The sequence below is a fragment of the Phyllobates terribilis genome, unplaced genomic scaffold, assembly GCF_046119375.1.
Source record: "Phyllobates terribilis strain yellow unplaced genomic scaffold, ASM4611937v1 Scaffold_25__1_contigs__length_18738178, whole genome shotgun sequence".
NCBI lineage: Eukaryota > Metazoa > Chordata > Amphibia > Anura > Dendrobatidae > Phyllobates > Phyllobates terribilis.
In genome coordinates, this window is record NW_027362785.1 from 12,988,444 (window position 1) to 13,006,574 (window position 18,131).

Here is an 18,131-nt window from a genome sequence, read left to right on the forward strand (position 1 = left end):
GTATCAGAGTGGTGAAACTCCGGATACAATGTAACAGAGGGGTGAAACACCAGATACAATGTAACAGAAATGTGAAACACCAGATACAATGTAAAAGAGGGGTGAAACACCAGATACAATGTAACAGAAAGGTGAAACACCAGATACAATGTAACAGAGTGGGTGAACCACCATATACAATGAAACAGAAAGGTGAAACACCAGATACAATGTAACAGAGGGGTGAAACACCGGATACAATGTAACAGAAAGGTGAAACACCAGATACAATGTAACGGGGGGGTTTGTGAAGCACTGGACACAATGTAACAGAGAGGTGAAACACCGGATACAATGTAACAGAGGGGTGAAACACCAGATACAATGTAACAGAAAGGTGAAACACCAGATACATTGTAACAGAGTGGGTGAACCACCATATACAATGTAACAGAAAGGTGAAACACCAGATACAATGTAACAGAGGGGTTGTGAAGCACTGGATACAATGTAACAGAGAGATGAAACACCAGATACAATGTAATAGAGTGTTGAAACGCCTGATACAATGTAACAGAGTGGTGAAACACCAGATACAATGTAACAGAGTGGTGAAACACCGGATACAATGTAACAGAGGGGGGGTGAAACACCAGATACAATGTAACAGAGGGGGTTAAACACCGGATATAATGTAACAGGGGTGAAACACCGGATACAATGTAACAGAGGGGGTGAAACACCGGATATAATGTAACAGGGGTGAAACACCGGATACAATGTAACAGAGAGGGTGAAACACCGGATATAATGTAACAGGGGTGAAACACCGGATACAATGTAACAGAGGGTGAAATCTCAGATTCTATGTCACAAAAATGAAGCAAAATTTACACAATTCTTTCCATTGTTGCAATTCACAGATTTCATCCAAGTGCAGCGGTGCATCGCAGAGTGCAGTTATGACCTTTCATAGCAGGAAAACCTCCCCTAATTCTTCCCCCAGAGCAGCTAAATGACAGTAGCCCTCTCACCGCCGATTCCCATGGTTCCCCCTTCTTCACACTTGGCAACTTAGGTGATAAAAGGCCCCCGACTATCATTGTCCCCGGACCCTCCTCTCCTTACATTTACCCCTGCCTGCTCCTGAGCACTCTGTTCCCACTGGCCAAACTTTAATTGTCCTCTCTGTACAAACACCGCCATCAGCCCTGGACCCTCCGCTCCATCGTGCACACCTGCTGGTACCTGATCACCCGCTGCACCCCATTTGCTCCTCATCCTCTTTCTCCCTTTGTCACATCCTGCTTCTAACCCCATCATCTGCTCCAGTAGCAAACTGAACGCCTACATCGCCCCCATCGGGTCCTGGACCCCCTGTTCTATCCGTTATGACCAGCAGCCCCCTGGAGCCTCTTGCCCCATTATCAGCCCTTAAACCCTCCCCACCATCTGCACCTGGTTAATGAAAACCTCAGGAGCCCCCAAGCCCCTCTTCCCCTCACATGGTGGAAGTAGCCTTGAAGAGTTATGAGGGAGCCCAGGGACAAGGGCTCCTAGCCTTGATGTCACCTTGTCCCAAGAGCTCATATGACACGCCCCCTGGGCCGTGGAGTACTCGCTGCCGGGCCGGTCGGTGCTGGGGGGATGTCACAGTGTCAGTGACCCGCTCCGTGACCCAGGGCGGTCAATAAAAGGGGATTATAGTTTTTATAGTTTAATGTTTGTGACGCCACCTGTGGTATGCGGCTATATGGAGCCGCCGCTGCGGAGCAGATCCACTGGAGCTGTTGGTGACCCAGCAGAGTTGGTTCAGCTCTCCACAGGCAGAGCGAAGCTCCAGGGCAGGAAATGGTGATGTTATAGATGTTGCTGTGCAGTGTAGTGCAGGGGATGGCGCAGCAATAATTCACAGAGACAGTGGGGGGCAGTCTTCAGGCTTTACTCACGGTTTTCAGACTCCAAGTTACCAGGGCCAGGGTAACTGCCCACGCCATCCTGTGTTCACCAAGGCAGGGGTTCAGCAAACTCCCAGGTATCTCAAGAGTACGTACCGGGACCCCATTCTATGTGCCTTCCTCGGTCGTCTTCCTGCGCTGGCTCTCACCCTCCTGCCCTGCGCCTTGCAACCAGTGTCCCAAAGCGGTAACCTCGGGTCTTGTCGGGCGACCTGCAGTCCCCTGGACCCTCTGTGGCCACCTTTTCGGCGATTAATTGCAGCTGTGGGCAACTACACCCTGAAAATGTAGAAGCCTCCGATTTCTAGCTGAATGTTGTAATTCCCACTAGTTAAGGGCCGGTCCCCTTTGCGGCCTGATCCTTCCACGTCCTAGTAGATTCGGGTGTACGGGTGGCCTCCTGCACTTCCCGTACCCCTAGGATCCCCTCTTTCTTTCTGGAGCCTTCCTCCCTGCTCCTCTCTTCTCTTCAGTCTCACCTCCTGGACTTCTCTCACTCAGGCCCGCTCCTCCCGAGCAGAGCTCCTGTCCCTTTCACTGTCCTCCACTGACTGAATCCTGTCTTTCAGGATGACTCCCCTTTTTATATCACTCCTGAAGTGCTCCCCTGTGCCTCTTCCTCCACCCACACCCACTACATGCTTCCGCCCTCCAGCTAGGGACTAGGGAGTGTGCTCTCCCTTAGGAGCAATCTCACCCTGCCCTCTGAAGTGGAGTGTAATGGATGCAAGTGTGTGGGTCCCGGGCAGTACTCCATCCTTACCCGAGAGTGGGGTACTACACCTCTGGGTGAGATGCAGTACCTGTGTGGCGACTGAACCCGCAGGGGCGCCAAACTCACACTCTACACCTATTCCTGGGGCAGGGACTGTAACCCCCTCTGATGCTATATGAGGGTCCTGGGGCCCCAGGGATATTTCAGAAGACCCCACATGGGTCCACACAACCGCTACTACTGCCAAACAATGTACAGAGATGATGAGAGCTGTTGTCCAGGATCCAATCCCGACCCCCCCAGCTGCGGCCTTTGACCCTGTTCTATCCCGCAGGTATCGTCCGTGCCTCCAGCGTCTTCCCCATCCTCAGCACCATCCTACTGTTACTGGGAGGACTGTGTGTCGGGGCTGGCCGCATCTATAACCGGCGGAACAACATCATCCTGAGCGCCGGCATACTATTCGTGGCAGCGGGTGAGTGCAATCCTATCTCTACTTCATGCTTTACACTGCAGCTCTGCTCTACTAGAGTGAGGCAGTCATTAGTGACCCCACTTCATGTCCTTAGTCAATAGAAGGCTAAGGTAGGTAGGCCACTTCACCAGCTCACTATTGCTATGTCTGTCCTCAGTGCTTTATAGTGAAGCTCTGCTCCATTAGGTCACAGCTATAATCAGCTCATCTCCATTTTCTATTGGAGATGGACGTGATCTAAACTCCACCCCCAGTTGTAGAAACACCACCTCTTCCCCCAGTTGTAGAAACACCACCTCCTCCCCCAGTTGTAGAAACACCACCTCCTCCCCCAGTTGTAGAAACACCACCTCCTCCCCCAGTTGTAGAAACACCACCTCCTCCCCCAGTTGTAGAAACCCCACCTTCTCCCCCCAGTTGTAGAAACACCACTTCCTCCCCCCAGTTGTAGAAACACCTCCTCCTCCCCCCAGTTGTAGAAACACCACCTCCTCCCCCAGTTGTAGAAACGCCACCTCCTCCCCCCAGTTGTAGAAACACAACCTCCCTCCAGTTGTAGAAACACCACCTCCTCCCCCAGTTGTAGAAACGCCACCTCCTCCCCCCAGTTGTAGAAATGCCACCTCCTCCCCCAGTTGTAGAAACGCCACCTCCTCTCCCCAGTTGTAGAAACACCACCTCCTCCGCCAGTTGTAGAAACGCCACCTCCTCCCCCCAGTTCTAGAAAAACCACCTCCTCCCCCAGTTGTAGAAACACCACCTCCTCCCCCAGTTGTAGAAACACCACCTCCTCCCCCAATTGTAGAAACACCACCTCCTCCCCCAGTTGTAGAAGCACCACCTCCTCCTCCCAGTTGTAGAAACACCACCTCCTCCCCCAGTTGTAGAAACACCACCTCCTCCCCCCAGTTCTAGAAACACCACCTCCTCCCCCAGTTGTAGAAACACCACCTTCTCCCCCAGTTGTAGAAACACCACTTCCTCCCCCCAGTTGTAGAAACACCACCTCCTCCCCCCAGTTGTAGAAGCACCACCTCCTCCCCCAGTTGTAGAAACACCACCTACTCCCCCAGTTGTAGAAATACCACCTCCTCCGCCAGTTGTAGAAACGCCACCTCCTCCCCCCAGTTCTAGAAACACCACCTCCTCCCCCAATTGTAGAAACACGACCTCCTCCCCCAGTTGTAGAAGCACCACCTCCTCCTCCCAGTTGTAGAAACACCACCTCCTCCCCCCAGTTCTAGAAACACCACCTCCTCCCCAGATGTAGAAGCACCACCTTCTCCCCCAGTTGTAGAAACACCACTTCCTCCCTCCAGTTGTAGAAACATCACCTCCTCCCCCTAGTTGTAGAAGCACCACCTCCTCCCCCAGTTGTAGAAACACCACCTCCTCCCCCAGTTGTAGAAACACCACCTCCTCCCCCAGTTGTAGAAACACCACCTCCTCCCCCAGTTGTAGAAACACCACCTCCTCCCCCAGTTGTAGAAACACCACCTCCTCCTCCCAGTTGTAGAAACACCACCTCCTCCCCCCAGTTCTAGAAACACCACCTCCTCCCCCAGTTGTAGAAATACCACCTTCTCCCCCAGTTGTAGAAACACCACTTCCTCCCCCAGTTGTAGAAACACCACCTCCTCCCCCCAGTTGTAGAAGCACCACCTCCTCCCCCAGTTGTAGAAACACCACCTCCTCCCCCAGTTGTAGAAACACCACCTCCTCCCCCAGTTGTAGAAACACCACCTCCTCCCCCCAGTTCTAGAAACACCACCTCCTCCCCCAGTTGTAGAAGCACCACCTCCTCCTCACAGTTGTAGAAACACCACCTCCTCCCCCCAGTTCTAGAAACACCACCTCCTCCCCCCAGTTCTAGAAACACCACCTCCTCCCCCAGTTGTAGAAACACCACCTTCTCCCCCAGTTGTAGAAACACCACTTCCTCCCCCCAGTTGTAGAAACACCACCTCCTCCCCCCAGTTGTAGAAGCACCACCTCCTCCCCCAGTTGTAGAAACACCACCTCCTCCCCCAGTTGTAGAAACACCACCTCCTCCGCCAGTTGTAGAAACGCCACCTCCTCCCCCAGTTCTAGAAACACCACCTCCTCCCCCAGTTGGAGAAACACCACCTCCTCCCCCAGTTGTAGAAACACCACCTCCTCCCCCAGTTGTAGAAGCACCATCTCCTTCTCCCAGTTGTAGAAACACCACCTCCTCCCCCCAGTTCTAGAAACACCACCTCCTCCCCCAGTTGTAGAAGCACCACCTTCTCCCCCAGTTGTAGAAACACCACTTCCTCCCTCCAGTTGTAGAAACACCACCTCCTCCCCCCAGTTGTAGAAGCACCACCTCCTCCCCCAGTTGTAGAAACACCACCTCCTCCCCCAGTTGTAGAAACACCACCTCCTTCCCCAGTTGTAGAAACACCACCTCCTCCCCCAGTTGTAGAAACACAACCTCCCTCCAGTTGTAGAAACACCACCTCCTCCCCCCAGTTGTAGAAACATCACCTCCTCCCCCCAGTTGAAGAAACACCACCTCCTCCCCCCAGTTGAAGAAACACCAAACACCACCTCCTCCCCCCAGTTGAAGAAACACCACCTCCTCCCCCAAGTTGTAGAAACACCACCTCCTCCCCCCAGTTGAAGAAACACCACCTCCTCCCCCAGTTGTAGAAACGCTACCTCCTCCCCCCACTTGTAGAAACGCCACCTCCTCCCCCCAGTTGTAGAAACAACACCTCCCCCTAGTTGTAGAAAGACCACCTCCTCCCCCAGTTATAGAAACGCCACCTCCTCCCCCCAGTTACAGAAACACCACCTCCTCCCCCCACTTGTAGAAACGCCACCTCCTCCCCCCAGTTGTAGAAACGCCACCTCCTCCCCCAGTTGTAGAAACACCACCTCCTCCCCCAGTTATAGAAACGCCACCTCCTCCCCCAGTTGTAGAAACACCACCTCCTCCACCAGTTGTAGAAACACCACCTCCTCCCCCAGTTATAGAAACGCCACCTCCTCCCCCAGTTGTAGAAACACCACCTCCTACTCCAGTTGTAGAAACACCACCTCCCCCCCAGTTGTAGAAACGCCACCTCCTCCCCCAGTTGTAGAAACGCTACCTCCCCCAGTTGTAGAGACACCACCTCCTCCCCCAGTTGTAGAAACGCCACCTCCTCCCCCCAGTTGTAGAAATACCACCTCCTCCCCCAGTTGTAGAAACACCACCTCCTCCCCCCAGTTGTAGAAACACCACCTCCTCCCCCAGTTGTAGAAACGCCACCTCCTCCCCCCAGTTGTAGAAGCGCCACCTCCTCCCCCCAGTTGTAGAAATGCCACCTCCTCCCCCCAGTTGTAGAAATGCCACCTCCTCCCCCAGTTGTAGAAATAACACCTCCTCCCCCAGTTGTAGAAACGCCACCTCCTCCCCCCAGTTGTAGAAACACAACCTCCCTCCAGTTGTAGAAATGCCACCTCCTCCCCCCAGTTGTAGAAACACCACCTCCTCCCCCCACTTGTAGAAACGCCACCTCCTCCCCCAGTTGTAGAAACACCACCTCCTCCCCCCAGTTGTAGAAACACAACCTTCCTCCAGTTGTAGAAATGCCACCTCCTCCCCCAAGTTGTAGAAACACCACCTCCTCCCCCCAGTTGAAGAAACACCACCTCCTCCCCCATTTGTAGAAACGCCACCTCCTCCCCCCACTTGTAGAAACGCCACCTCCTCCCCCCAGTTGTAGAAACAACACCTCCTCCCCCCAGTTGTAGAAACACCACGTCCTCCTCCAGTTGTAGAAACACCACCTCCTCCCCCCAGTTGTAGAAACACCACCTCCTCCCCCCAGTTGTAGAAACACCACCTCCTCCCCCAGTTGTAGAAACGCCACCTCCTCCCCCAGTTGTAGAAACGCCACCTCCCCCAGTTGTAGAAACGCCACCTCCTCCCCAGTTGTAGAAACACCACCTCCTCCCCAGTTGTAGAAACACCGCCTCCTCCCCCAGTTGTAGAAACACCGCCTCCTCCCCCCAGTTGTAGAAACGCCACCTCCTCCCCCAGTTGTAGAAACGCCACCTCCCCCCCAGTTGTAGAAACACCACCTCCCCCCCCAGTTGTAGAAACACCACCTCCTCCCCCAGTTGTAGAAACACCGCCTCCTCCCCCAGTTGTAGAAACACCACCCCCCCAGTTGTAGAAACGCCACCTCCTCCCCCAGTTGTAGAAACACCACCTCCTCCCCCAGTTGTAGAAACGCCACCTCCTCCCCCAGTTGTAGAAAGCTACCTCCCCCAGTTGTAGAGACCCCACCTCCTCCTCCAGTTGTAGAAACACCACCTCCCCCCCAGTTGTAGAAATGCCACCTCCTCCCACAGTTGTAGATACGCTACCTCCCCCAGTTGTAGAGACACCACCTCCTCCCCCAGTTGTAGAAACGCCAACTCCCCCAGTTGTAGAGACACCACCTCCTCCTCCAGTTGTAGAAACACCACCTCCTCCCCCCAGTTGTAGAAACACCACCTCCTCCCCCAGTTGTAGAAACGCCACCTCCTCCCCCAGTTGTAGAAACGCCACCTCCCCCAGTTGTAGAAACGCCACCTCCTCCCCAGTTGTAGAAACACCACCTCCTCCCCCAGTTGTAGAAACGCCACCTCCTCCCCCCAGTTGTAGAAACGCCACCTCCTCCCCCCAGTTGTAGAAACGCCACCTCCTCCCCCCAGTTGTAGAAACACCACCTCCTCCCCCCACTTGTAGAAACGCCACCTCCTCCCCCAGTTGTAGAAACGCCACCTCCTCCCCCAGTTGTAGAAACACAACCTCCCTCCAGTTGTAGAAACACCACCTCCTCCCCCCAGTTGTAGAAACACCACCTCCTCCCCCCAGTTGAAGAAACACCACCTCCTCCCCCCAGTTGAAGAAACACCAAACACCACCTCCTCCCCCCAGTTGAAGAAACACCACCTCCTCCCCCAAGTTGTAGAAACACCACCTCCTCCCCCCAGTTGAAGAAACACCACCTCCTCCCCCAGTTGTAGAAACGCTACCTCCTCCCCCCACTTGTAGAAACGCCACCTCCTCCCCCCAGTTGTAGAAACAACACCTCCCCCTAGTTGTAGAAAGACCACCTCCTCCCCCAGTTATAGAAACGCCACCTCCTCCCCCCAGTTACAGAAACACCACCTCCTCCCCCCACTTGTAGAAACGCCACCTCCTCCCCCCAGTTGTAGAAACGCCACCTCCTCCCCCAGTTGTAGAAACACCACCTCCTCCCCCAGTTATAGAAACGCCACCTCCTCCCCCAGTTGTAGAAACACCACCTCCTCCACCAGTTGTAGAAACACCACCTCCTCCCCCAGTTATAGAAACGCCACCTCCTCCCCCAGTTGTAGAAACACCACCTCCTACTCCAGTTGTAGAAACACCACCTCCCCCCCAGTTGTAGAAACGCCACCTCCTCCCCCAGTTGTAGAAACGCTACCTCCCCCAGTTGTAGAGACACCACCTCCTCCCCCAGTTGTAGAAACGCCACCTCCTCCCCCCAGTTGTAGAAATACCACCTCCTCCCCCAGTTGTAGAAACACCACCTCCTCCCCCCAGTTGTAGAAACACCACCTCCTCCCCCAGTTGTAGAAACGCCACCTCCTCCCCCCAGTTGTAGAAGCGCCACCTCCTCCCCCCAGTTGTAGAAATGCCACCTCCTCCCCCCAGTTGTAGAAATGCCACCTCCTCCCCCAGTTGTAGAAATAACACCTCCTCCCCCAGTTGTAGAAACGCCACCTCCTCCCCCCAGTTGTAGAAACACAACCTCCCTCCAGTTGTAGAAATGCCACCTCCTCCCCCCAGTTGTAGAAACACCACCTCCTCCCCCCACTTGTAGAAACGCCACCTCCTCCCCCAGTTGTAGAAACACCACCTCCTCCCCCCAGTTGTAGAAACACAACCTTCCTCCAGTTGTAGAAATGCCACCTCCTCCCCCAAGTTGTAGAAACACCACCTCCTCCCCCCAGTTGAAGAAACACCACCTCCTCCCCGATTTGTAGAAACGCCACCTCCTCCCCCCACTTGTAGAAACGCCACCTCCTCCCCCCAGTTGTAGAAACACCACCTCCCCTCAGTTGTAGAAAGACCACCTCCTCCCCCAGTTATAGAAACGCCACCTCCTCCCCCCAGTTACAGAAACACCACCTCCTCCCCCCACTTGTAGAAACGCCACCTCCTCCCCCCAGTTGTAGAAACGCGACCTCCTCCCCCAGTTGTAGAAACGCCACCTCCTCCCCCAGTTGTAGAAACGCCACCTCCTCCCCCAGTTGTAGAAACACCACCTCCTCCCCCAGTTATAGAAACGCCACCTCCTTCCCAGTTGTAGAAACACCACCTCCTCCTCCAGTTGTAGAAACACCACCTCCTCCGCCAGTTGTAGATACACCACCTCCTCCCCCAGTTGTAGAAACACCACCTCCTCCCCCAGTTGTAGAAACACCGCCTCCTCCCCCCAGTTGTAGAAACGCCACCTCCTCCCCCAGTTGTAGAAACGCCACCTCCCCCCCAGTTGTAGAAACACCACCTCCCCCCCAGTTGTAGAAACACCACCTCCTCCCCCAGTTGTAGAAACACCGCCTCCTCCCCCAGTTGTAGAAACACCGCCTCCTCCCCCCAGTTGTAGAAAAGCCACCTCCTCCTCCAGTTGTAGAAACGCCACCTCCCCCCCCAATTGTAGAAACACCACCTTCCCCCCAGTTGTAGAAACACCACCTCCTCCCCCAGTTGTAGAAACACCGCCTCCTTCCCCCAGTTGTAGAAACACCACCTCCTCCTCCAGTTGTAGAAACACCACCTCCCCCCCAGTTGTAGAAACGCCACCTCCTCCCCAGTTGTAGAAACACCACCTCCTCCCCCAGTTGTAGAAACGCCACCTCCTCCCCCAGTTGTAGAAACGTTACCTCCCCCAGTTGTAGAGACACCACCTCCTCCTCCAGTTGTAGAAACACCACCTCCCCTCCAGTTGTAGAAACGCCACCTCCTCCCCAGTTGTAGAAAAGCCACCTCCCCCAGTTGTAGAGACACCACCTCCTCCCCCAGTTGTAGAAACAGCACCTCCTCCCCTCAGTTGTAGAAACACCACGTCCTCCTCCAGTTGTAGAAACACCACCTACTCCCCCCAGTTGTAGAAACACCACCTCCTCCCCCCAGTTGTAGAAACACCACCTCCTCCCCCAGTTGTAGAAACGCCACCTCCTCCCCCAGTTGTAGAAACGCCACCTCCCCCAGTTGTAGAAACGCCACCTCCTCCCCAGTTGTAGAAACACCACCTCCTCCCCCAGTTGTAGAAACACCGCCTCCTCCCCCAGTTGTAGAAACACCGCCTCCTCCCCCCAGTTGTAGAAACGCCACCTCCTCCCCCAGTTGTAGAAACGCCACCTCCCCCCCATGTGTAGAAACACCACCTCCCCCCCCAGTTGTAGAAACACCACCTCCTCCCCCAGTTGTAGAAACACCGCCTCCTCCCCCCAGTTGTAGAAACACCTCCCCCCCCAGTTGTAGAAACGCCACCTCCTCCCCCAGTTGTAGAAACACCACCTCCTCCCCCAGTTGTAGAAACGCCACCTCCTCCCCCAGTTGTAGAAACGCTATCTCCCCCAGTTGTAGATACCCCACCTCCTCCTCCAGTTGTAGAAACACCACCTCCCCCCCAGTTGTAGAAATGCCACCTCCTCCCCCAGTTGTAGAAACGCTACCTCCCCCAGTTGTAGAGACACCACCTCCTCCCCCAGTTGTAGAAACGCCAACTCCCCCAGTTGTAGAGACACCACCTCCTCCCCCAGTTGTAGAAACACCACCTCCTCCCCTCAGTTGTAGAAACACCACGTCCTCCTCCAGTTCTAGAAACACCACCTCCTCCCCCCAGTTGTAGAAACACCACCTCCTCCCCCAGTTGTAGAAACGCCACCTCCTCCCCCAGTTGTAGAAACGCCACCTCCCCCAGTTGTAGAAACGCCACCTCCTCCCCAGTTGTAGAAACACCACCTCCTCCCCCAGTTGTAGAAACGCCACCTCCTCCCCCCAGTTGTAGAAACGCCGCCTCCTCCCCCCAGTTGTAGAAACACCACCTCCTCCCCCCACTTGTAGAAACGCCACCTCCTCCCCCAGTTGTAGAAACGCCACCTCCTCCCCCAGTTGTAGAAACACAACCTCCCTCCAGTTGTAGAAACACCACCTCCTCCCCCCAGTTGTAGAAACACCACCTCCTCCCACCAGTTGAAGAAACACCACCTCCTCCCCCCAGTTGAAGAAACACCAAACACCACCTCCTCCCCCCAGTTGAAGAAACACCACCTCCTCCCCCAAGTTGTAGAAACACCACCTCCTCCCCCCAGTTGAAGAAACACCACCTCCTCCCCCAGTTGTAGAAACGCTACCTCCTCCCCCCATTTGTAGAAACGCCACCTCCTCCCCCCAGTTGTAGAAACAACACCTCCCCCTAGTTGAAGAAAGACCACCTCCTCCCCCAGTTATAGAAACGCCACCTCCTCCCCCCAGTTACAGAAACACCACCTCCTCCCCCCACTTGTAGAAACGCCACCTCCTCCCCCCAGTTGTAGAAACGCCACCTCCTCCCCCAGTTGTAGAAACACCACCTCCTCCCCCAGTTATAGAAACGCCACCTCCTCCCCCAGTTGTAGAAACACCACCTCCTCCACCAGTTGTAGAAACACCACCTCCTCCCCCAGTTATAGAAACGCCACCTCCTCCCCAAGTTGTAGAAACACCACCTCCTACTCCAGTTGTAGAAACACCACCTCCCCCCCAGTTGTAGAAACGCCACCTCCTCCCCCAGTTGTAGAAACGCTACCTCCCCCAGTTGTAGAGACACCACCTCCTCCCCCAGTTGTAGAAACGCCACCTCCTCCCCCCAGTTGTAGAAATACCACCTCCTCCCCCAGTTGTAGAAACACCACCTCCTCCCCCCAGTTGTAGAAACACCACCTCCTCCCCCAGTTGTAGAAACGCCACCTCCTCCCCCCAGTTGTAGAAGCGCCACCTCCTCCCCCCAGTTGTAGAAATGCCACCTCCTCCCCCCAGTTGTAGAAATGCCACCTCCTCCCCCAGTTGTAGAAATAACACCTCCTCCCCAGTTGTAGAAACGCCACCTCCTCCCCCCAGTTGTAGAAACACAACCTCCCTCCAGTTGTAGAAATGCCACCTCCTCCCCCCAGTTGTAGAAACACCACCTCCTCCCCCCACTTGTAGAAACGCCACCTCCTCCCCCAGTTGTAGAAACACCACCTCCTCCCCCCAGTTGTAGAAACACAACCTTCCTCCAGTTGTAGAAATGCCACCTCCTCCCCCAAGTTGTAGAAACACCACCTCCTCCCCCCAGTTGAAGAAACACCACCTCCTCCCCCAGTTGTAGAAACGCCACCTCCTCCCCCCACTTGTAGAAACGCCACCTCCTCCCCCCAGTTGTAGAAACACCACCTCCCCTCAGTTGTAGAAAGACCACCTCCTCCCCCAGTTATAGAAACGCCACCTCCTCCCCCCAGTTACAGAAACACCACCTCCTCCCCCCACTTGTAGAAACGCCACCTCCTCCCCCCAGTTGTAGAAACGCGACCTCCTCCCCCAGTTGTAGAAACGCCACCTCCTCCCCCAGTTGTAGAAACGCCACCTCCTCCCCCAGTTGTAGAAACACCACCTCCTCCCCCAGTTATAGAAACGCCACCTCCTCCCCCAGTTGTAGAAACACCAGCTCCTCCTCCAGTTGTAGAAACACCACCTCCTCCGCCAGTTGTAGATACACCACCTCCTCCCCCAGTTGTAGAAACACCACCTCCTCCCCCAGTTGTAGAAACACCGCCTCCTCCCCCCAGTTGTAGAAACGCCACCTCCTCCCCCAGTTGTAGAAACGCCACCTCCCCCCCAGTTGTAGAAACACCACCTCCCCCCCAGTTGTAGAAACACCACCTCCTCCCCCAGTTGTAGAAACACCGCCTCCTCCCCAGTTGTAGAAACACCGCCTCCTCCCCCCAGTTGTAGAAAAGCCACCTCCTCCTCCAGTTGTAGAAACGCCACCTCCCCCCCCAATTGTAGAAACACCACCTTCCCCCCAGTTGTAGAAACACCACCTCCTCCCCCAGTTGTAGAAACACCGCCTCCTTCCCCCAGTTGTAGAAACACCACCTCCTCCTCCAGTTGTAGAAACACCACCTCCCCCCCCAGTTGTAGAAACGCCACCTCCTCCCCAGTTGTAGAAACACCACCTCCTCCCCCAGTTGTAGAAACGCCACCTCCTCCCCCAGTTGTAGAAACGCTACCTCCCCCAGTTGTAGAGACACCACCTCCTCCTCCAGTTGTAGAAACACCACCTCCCCTCCAGTTGTAGAAACGCCACCTCCTCCCCAGTTGTAGAAAAGCCACCTCCCCCAGTTGTAGAGACACCACCTCCTCCCCCAGTTGTAGAAACAGCACCTCCTCCCCTCAGTTGTAGAAACACCACGTCCTCCTCCAGTTGTAGAAACACCACCTACTCCCCCCAGTTGTAGAAACACCACCTCCTCCCCCCAGTTGTAGAAACACCACCTCCTCCCACAGTTGTAGAAACGCCACCTCCTCCCCCAGTTGTAGAAACGCCACCTCCCCCAGTTGAAGAAACGCCACCTCCTCCCCAGTTGTAGAAACACCACCTCCTCCCCCAGTTGTAGAAACACCGCCTCCTCCCCCAGTTGTAGAAACACCGCCTCCTCCCCCCAGTTGTAGAAATGCCACCTCCTCCCCCAGTTGTAGAAACGCCACCTCCCCCCCAGGTGTAGAAACACCACCTCCCCCCCCAGTTGTAGAAACACCACCTCCTCCCCCAGTTGTAGAAACACCGCCTCCTCCCCCCAGTTGTAGAAACAACACCTCCCCCCCAGTTGTAGAAACGCCACCTCCTCCCCCAGTTGTAGAAACACCACCTCCTCCCCCAGTTGTAGAAACGCCACCTCCTCCCCCAGTTGTAGAAACGCTACCTCCCCCAGTTGTAGATACCCCACCTCCTCCTCCAGTTGTAGAAACACCACCTCCCCCCCAGTTGTAGAAATGCCACCTCCTCCCCCAGTTGTAGAAACGCTACCTCCCCCAGTTGTAGAGACACCACCTCCTCCCCCAGTTGTAGAAACGCCAACTCCCCCAGTTGTAGAGACACCACCTCCTCCCCCAGTTGTAGAAACACCACCTCCTCCCCTCAGTTGTAGAAACACCACGTCCTCCTCCAGTTCTAGAAACACCACCTCCTCCCCCCAGTTGTAGAAACACCACCTCCTCCCCCAGTTGTAGAAACGCCACCTCCTCCCCCAGTTGTAGAAACGCCACCTCCCCCAGTTGTAGAAACGCCACCTCCTCCCCAGTTGTAGAAACACCACCTCCTCCCCCAGTTGTAGAAACGCCACCTCCTCCCCCCAGTTGTAGAAACGCCGCCTCCTCCCCCCAGTTGTAGAAACGCCACCTCCTCCCCCCAGTTGTAGAAACACCACCTCCTCCCCCCACTTGTAGAAACGCCACCTCCTCCCCCAGTTGTAGAAACGCCACCTCCTCCCCCAGTTGTAGAAACACAACCTCCCTCCAGTTGTAGAAACACCACCTCCTCCCCCCAGTTGTAGAAACACCACCTCCTCCCCCCAGTTGAAGAAACACCAAACACCACCTCCTCCCCCCAGTTGAAGAAACACCACCTCCTCCCCCAAGTTGTAGAAACACCACCTCCTCCCCCCAGTTGAAGAAACACCACCTCCTCCCCCAGTTGTAGAAACGCCACCTCCTCCCCCCACTTGTAGAAACGCCACCTCCTCCCCCCAGTTGTAGAAACACCACCTCCCCCTAGTTGTAGAAAGACCACCTCCTCCCCCAGTTATAGAAACGCCACCTCCTCCCCCCAGTTACAGAAACACCACCTCCTCCCCCCACTTGTGGAAACGCCACCTCCTCCCCCCAGTTGTAGAAACGCCACCTCCTCCCCCAGTTGTAGAAACGCCACCTCCTCCCCCAGTTGTAGAAACGCCACCTCCTCACCCCAGTTGTAGAAACGCCACCTCCTCCCCCAGTTGTAGAAACACCACCTCCTCCCCCAGTTGTAGAAACACCACCTCCTCCCCCAGTTATAGAAACGCCACCTCCTCCCCCAGTTGTAGAAACACCACCTCCTCCCCCAGTTGTAGAAACACCACCTACTCCGCCAGTTGTAGAAACACCACCTCCTCCCCCAGATGTAGAAACACCACCTCCTCCCCCAGTTGTAGAAACACCGCCTCCTCCCCCCAGTTGTAGAAACGCCACCTCCTCCCCCAGTTGTAGAAACGCCACCTCCCCCCCAGTTGTAGAAACGCCACCTCCCCCCCAGTTGTAGAAACACCACCTCCTCCCCCAGTTGTAGAAACACCGCCTCCTCCCCCCAGTTGTAGAAACGCCACCTCCTCCCCCAGTTGTAGAAACGCCACCTCCCCCCCAGTTGTAGAAACACCACCTCCCCCCCAGTTGTAGAAACACCACCTCCTCCCCCAGTTGTAGAAACACCGCCTCCTCCCCCCAGTTGTAGAAACACCACCTCCCCCCAGTTGTAGAAACGCCACCTCCTCCCCCAGTTCTAGAAACGCCACCTCCTCCCCCAGTTCTAGAAACGCTACCTCCCCCAGTTGTAGAGACACCACCTCCTCCCCCAGTTGTAGAAACGCCACCTCCTCCCCCCAGTTGTAGAAACGCCGCCTCCTCCCCCCAGTTGTAGAAACACCACCTCCTCCCCCCACTTGTAGAAACGCCACCTCCTCCCCCAGTTGTAGAAACGCCACCTCCTCCCCCAGTTGTAGAAACACAACCTCCCTCCAGTTGTAGAAACACCACCTCCTCCCCCCAGTTGTAGAAACACCACCTCCTCCCCCCAGTTGAAGAAACACCAAACACCACCTCCTCCCCCCAGTTGAAGAAACACCACCTCCTCCCCCAAGTTGTAGAAACACCACCTCCTCACCCCAGTTGAAGAAACACCACCTCCTCCCCCAGTTGTAGAAAAGCCACCTCCTCCCCCCACTTGTAGAAACGCCACCTCCTCCCCCCAGTTGTAGAAACACCACCTCCCCCTAGTTGTAGAAAGACCACCTCCTCCCCCAGTTATAGAAACGCCACCTCCTCCCCCCAGTTACAGAAACACCACCTCCTCCCCCCACTTGTAGAAACGCCACCTCCTCCAACCAGTTGTAGAAACGCCACCTCCTCCCCCAGTTGCAGAATTGCCACCTCCTCCCCCAGTTGTAGAAACGCCACCTCCTCACCCCAATTGTAGAAACGCAACCTCCTCCCCCAGTTGTAGAAACACCACCTCCTCACCCAGTTGTAGAAACACCACCTCCTCCCCCAGTTATAGAAACGCCACCTCTTCCCCCAGTTGTAGAAACACCACCTCCTCCCCCAGTTGTAGAAACACCACCTCCTCAGCCAGTTGTAGAAACACCACCTCCTCCCCCAGATGTAGAAACACCACCTCCTCCCCCAGTTGTAGAAACACCGCCTCCTCCCCCCAGTTGTAGAAACGCCACCTCCTCCCCTGTTGTAGAAACGCCACCTTCCCCCCCAGTTGTAGAAACGCCACCTCCCCCCCCAGTTGTAGAAACACCACCTCCTCCCCCAGTTGTAGAAGCACCGCCTCCTCCCCCAGTTGTAGAAACACCGCCTCCTCCCCCCAGTTGTAGAAACGCCACCTCCTCCCCCATTTGTAGAAACGCCACCTCCCCCCCCAGTTGTAGAAACACCACCTCCCCCCCAGTTGTAGAAACACCACCTCCTCCCCCAGTTGTAGAAACACCGCCTCCTCCCCCCAAGTTGTAGAAACGCCACCTCCTCCCCCAGTTCTAGAAACGCCACCTCCTCCCCCAGTTCTAGAAACGCTACCTCCCCCAGTTGTAGAGACACCACCTCCTCCTCCAGTTGTAGAAACACCACCTCCCCCCCAGTTGTAGAATCGCCACCTCCTCCCCCAGTTGTAGAAACGCTACCTCCCCCAGTTGTAGAAACACCACCTCCCCCCCAGTTGTAGAAACACCACCTCCTCCCCCAGTTGTAGAAACGCCACCTCCTCCCCAGTTGTAGAAACACCACCTCCTCCCCCAGTTGTAGAAACGCCACCTCCTCCCCCCAGTTGTAGAAACGCCGCCTCCTCCCCCCAGTTGTAGAAACGCCACCTCCTCCCCCCACTTGTAGAAACGCCACCTCCTCCCCCAGTTGTAGAAACGCCACCTCCTCCCTCAGTTGTAGAAACACAACCTCCCTCCAGTTGTAGAAACACCACCTCCTCCCCCCAGTTGTAGAAACACCACCTCCTCCCCCCAGTTGAAGAAACACCAAACACCACCTCCTCCCCCCAGTTGAAGAAACACCACCTCCTCCCCCAAGTTGTAGAAACACCACCTCCTCCCCCCAGTTGAAGAAACACCACCTCCTCCCCCAGTTGTATAAACGCCACCTCCTCCCCCCACTTGTAGAAACGCCACCTCCTCCCCCCAGTTGTAGAAACACCACCTCCCCCTAGTTGTAGAAAGACCACCTCCTCCCCCAGTTATAGAAACGCCACCTCCTCCCCCCAGTTACAGAAACACCACCTCCTCCCCCCACTTGTAGAAACGCCACCTCCTCACCCCAGTTGTAGAAACGCCACCTCCTCCCCCAGTTGTAGAAATGCCACCTCCTCCCCCAGTTGTAGAAACGCCACCTCCTCACCCCAGTTGTAGAAACGCCACCTCCTCCCCCAGTTGTACAAACACCACCTCCTCCGCCAGTTGTAGAAACACCACCTCCTCCCCGAGTTATAGAAACGCCACCTCCTCCCCCAGTTGTAGAAACACCACCTCCTCCCCAGTTGTAGAAACACCACCTCCTCCGCCAGTTGTAGAAACACCACCTCCTCCCCCAGATGTAGAAACACCACCTCCTCCCCCAGTTGTAGAAACGCCACCTCCCCCCCAGTTGTAGAAACACCACCTCCCCCCCAGTTGT

General features: G+C 55.6%; 1 protein-coding gene across 1 annotated transcript in view; it reads left to right on the top strand.

Moving 5' to 3' along the window:
* The window catches only part of LOC141176406 (voltage-dependent calcium channel gamma-4 subunit-like), a 56,787-nt gene that overhangs the window by 18,817 nt on the left and 19,839 nt on the right, over nt 1-18,131 (top strand). The window contains exon 6 of the mRNA XM_073660390.1: nt 2,987-3,127. Coding sequence (XP_073516491.1) covers nt 2,987-3,127 — 141 coding nt within the window. The remainder of the gene's footprint in view (nt 1-2,986; nt 3,128-18,131) is intronic.